A 3,723-nucleotide genomic window follows, 5' to 3' on the forward strand; every position below is an offset into this window, starting at 1 on the left:
TAATAAAAAATAAACAGAAGTGTGCAATATTTATTATTTGGCCAAACAATAAACTTCTTTTGGGCCGATTATTGTCCACATAAATAATAATCATTACTTTATTTTTAATTAATTACCCAAACATGTATTTACTATCAATATGTATATGTAATTCAGCCAAATATAGTCCTTCTTTTGGGCCAGCCAATATTTGCATGAATTACTTTGGCAGCATAATGTTTAATCAATTTATTTCAAAACTAAATCTTTATAAAAATAAGTGGGTATAATAATCTAAATTGTTACTAGTTTTCTTATGTAACAATTTTAAAAAAATATTTAAATCGCAAAAGAATTTAAATCTTAATAGTGTCTTTTTAGACCTTAAAAATCATGATTATAACTCAATTCATATGCCAAAAAAAGATCTTGATCCATTAAAATTAAAATTAATCATTATATAAATTAAATGTCAAATCGATCTCGTATAATATATTTATATACATATATAAATATACTTTAATGTATAACCAAACAATGATAATGTCTATCAACTTATATACCTATTAGCACGTCTATCACATATAGAAAATTCATGATGTGCATCAGTAAACATACTAATTAATAAATATAGGTTTAATTACTCTATTGGTCTCTATAATTTCACGAAATTTTTAATTAGGTCCCTATACTTTTTTTCTTTTTAATTGGGTCCCTATACGTTATTTTTTTTTCAATTTAGTCCCTATTAACGTTAAACGTCAAAAAAATGTTAGTGAATTGTGAAATTACGTCTATACTCTTAGGGACCTAATTAAGAAGAAAAAAAATATAGGGACTTAATTGAAAATTTGGTAAAACTATAAATATTCAATGAAAGATATTCCTATAATCCCTATTCAATGATTATAAGACATGAAAAATATTTCTATTATTCCTTTTATTTTGTCACTATCATTTTTTTGCTTATTTATATACAAATTGTACTAAAAATACTTTCTCTTTTTTTTTTCGACTTTCAAAATACCTTATCTTAAGAACCTAAAAAAAAGAATGGATAAAATGAAATAGAAATAGTAGTAATAAGCATATATAAAATTCAGTTTTCATCCTTCAAGTATTGATTATGATAATGCATCCAGTTTACATAATAAACTTTACATTAATACTTAAGAGCATACTTACATCTAGTTTGAAATTGGAGGAATGCATCCACCAATTGATATTGTATACAAATAAACAATAATCAATGTAAAATAAAATACTACAATTTTTGTATGCGCCCTTTAGCAAATGGGCAAAAGATTATCACTATGAAAATCCTGCTATGCCTAATGAATGCAAAATTGGGTGACTTCAATTCAATAGATAACTACTCATGCCTGTCTAAGAATTTTTTTATAACGACTGAGAATGCCGCAAAGCCAGCACAACCAGCACATGCTGCTTTTGGACCACCTATCAAATACTTGTCCAAAAGAAACCATTGCTACATAATTAGCTGCTACCTGTAATTACAATTACAATTACATTACATAAGGTATATTACCAAAGGAGTGCGTATAGAAATGAAATTGCATTTGGCTAGATACAAATATGTTTGATTACACTGAGACAGAGATACAGAGAGACACATCATGACAAAACCATTGTCCCCGCGTCTTACATGTTGCTTAAAATGCGAAAGTGTTATAGTTCTATATTTCCTTTTTCAACGGTTAACTTCGAGTAGAATAGATATTATCTATCTTGTATTGCATATAAAAAAGAACTGAACAAATTAAAAAAATTTCACACCTGAAATCCAACTGGGGACTAGAACCTTGTCCAACTTTAATATCCTTGTATTGCAAACCTGATTCAGTAGTTACCATAGTTACCTTCATTGCATAAAATTTTCAAAGTCAACATTAGTCATTTAGTTATGGGTATTCCAAGTAAAATCCATTGATACCATGGTGGTCATCGATTAAGGGTCTTAAAAATGTGAATATTAAAACTTAAGTGCAATTACATAGATTGGTTATTAATAGATTCTTTGCATGATGCATAAATTCTTTGAAAATATAAGAATGTCTGCTATTCCTTTAAGAATGATAGATTCTATTATCAAGAAAGAATAGCTTATATACTAATAATACTTTGAATTTTCAAGATTTATTTGAAGAATTTCTCTTAAAAAATAACTGACATTTGAAAAAGGTGCTGATTAACATTAGTAGAAACAGGAGATGCAATGCAATTACATCAAATATCAAAGCATTATTAGCAATTTACAACAACCATTTGTAATGTTTTAGCAGAGAAAAATAAAGAAAGGAGGCAGAGAAGGAAACAATGTATTCTCACCATACATTATCATGCTCCTTTTCACAAGCTTCATCACATAGTTTCGGCTTATCTTCCGGGGATAAATCAGCTCCTTTGGCTTCCAATGAACCAACAAAGAGGCTTGAGATTCCCAAAGCCAATCCAAGAAAGTCTTTGCGGGAATTGGTATTAACCATAGCAGCACATTCAGTTGTATCTGAGGCCTTTGCTTTTACCACCGATCTTCGGTATTGCGGAACCAAGCATCAAAGCCTGTCAGCAGTAATGCCTTGAGGATTGCAGCCCAAACTTTTACAAGTAGAACCTGTATGCCTCTATGATAATGATCAATTAAACTCATAATCAACTAATTATAGATAACATCATAATTAAAACTCATAATCAATTCAACTCTCTCAAAGGCATTTAATCAAACACCTTATCTCCAATCTCACCTCTTTCCTTATTTCTAACATAATAAATTAATTACAGATAAAATACATAACCAGAACTCATAATCAAAATGTTTTAGCACAATCAAAACTAATTTTAGCAAACTAAGCTTCACAATTAGATCAATTGGTTCTCTTTGTCATTCAGAATGCTGGTTACCTAATCAAATAAAGTCAAATTATATACAAGCAACAACAAAAAATAAACATAAGCAAAATTAGAGGTACTTAACAATTAAGATTTCTCAACATTGAACCTAAAGCATTAGAATCGGGAGAGGATGCCGTTTGACTACTAGTTATTTTAAGCATAACATTTCTCTCGTTCTTAGTGTAGTGGGAGGAAGACATTATTGAGAAGAATTATTATCCAATGCTAAAAAACTAAAACAAAATTCAATCATTACCTGTTGTTGCCGAACCAGTCCAGACAGCAAAACGCGGAGTCGAGGAGCGGCGATTTAAGGCAAGGCACCGCGAGGCGCTGTGAGGCAAGGCGGGACGAGGGGATGCAATAGGCATGGCGGACGAGCGGAGCAGAACAGAGCACCTATGGGCGACGCAGAGAGACAATGACCACCCAACGACGGATGACGACGACGCCATAGAAGACGGCAGCAGAGTGCAACGGAGGAGAAATCCAATTGGGAACTTAGGAGAATAACCTAGGGATAGTTAGAGTTCTCTGATTTTGGGGGGACAAAAATATAAAGGGTATTTTTAGTATTTTATAAAAATAGAAGTGTTTTTAATTAAATTTTTTGACTAAATTATGAGAATATTTGTTTTTTTATGGAATATTCTGTTATTTCAAATGGTTTTATGACGGTAAGGACTAAATTAAAAAAAATAAAAGTATATGGATCCAATTAAAAGGAAAAAAAATATAGGGACATAATTGAAAATTTTGCGAAACTATATGGATCAACAAAGTAATTAAACCAATAATATCTGATTTTATATATTATCATTTAATTCCAAA

The 3,723-nt window shown here is 30.3% G+C and overlaps 1 protein-coding gene across 2 annotated transcripts; it reads right to left on the bottom strand.

Moving 5' to 3' along the window:
• Positions 1–1,095: 1,095 nt before the first annotated feature.
• On the bottom strand, positions 1,096–3,400 carry LOC127747788 (peptidyl-prolyl cis-trans isomerase FKBP16-3, chloroplastic-like). 2 transcript variants are annotated; one of them, XR_008009724.1, is made up of 4 exons: positions 3,149–3,400; positions 2,334–2,624; positions 1,777–1,834; positions 1,096–1,487 (listed from the first exon to the last, which is right to left on the bottom strand). XR_008009724.1 is itself a non-coding variant. In XM_052262454.1 (4 exons), exons 2-4 carry the CDS (start codon positions 2,484–2,486, stop codon positions 1,484–1,486), a joined length of 240 nt encoding a protein of 79 aa, XP_052118414.1. In that variant the 5' UTR covers positions 2,487–2,624; positions 3,149–3,400; the 3' UTR covers positions 1,096–1,483. The 2 variants fall into 2 exon arrangements, 1 of the variants encoding a protein (XP_052118414.1); XM_052262454.1 differs by having other exon boundaries at positions 1,777–1,859.
• Between the last annotated feature and the right edge of the window lie 323 nt (positions 3,401–3,723).

The sequence above is a fragment of the Arachis duranensis genome, chromosome 5, assembly GCF_000817695.3.
Source record: "Arachis duranensis cultivar V14167 chromosome 5, aradu.V14167.gnm2.J7QH, whole genome shotgun sequence".
In the NCBI taxonomy this organism is placed as follows: Eukaryota; Viridiplantae; Streptophyta; class Magnoliopsida; order Fabales; family Fabaceae; genus Arachis; species Arachis duranensis.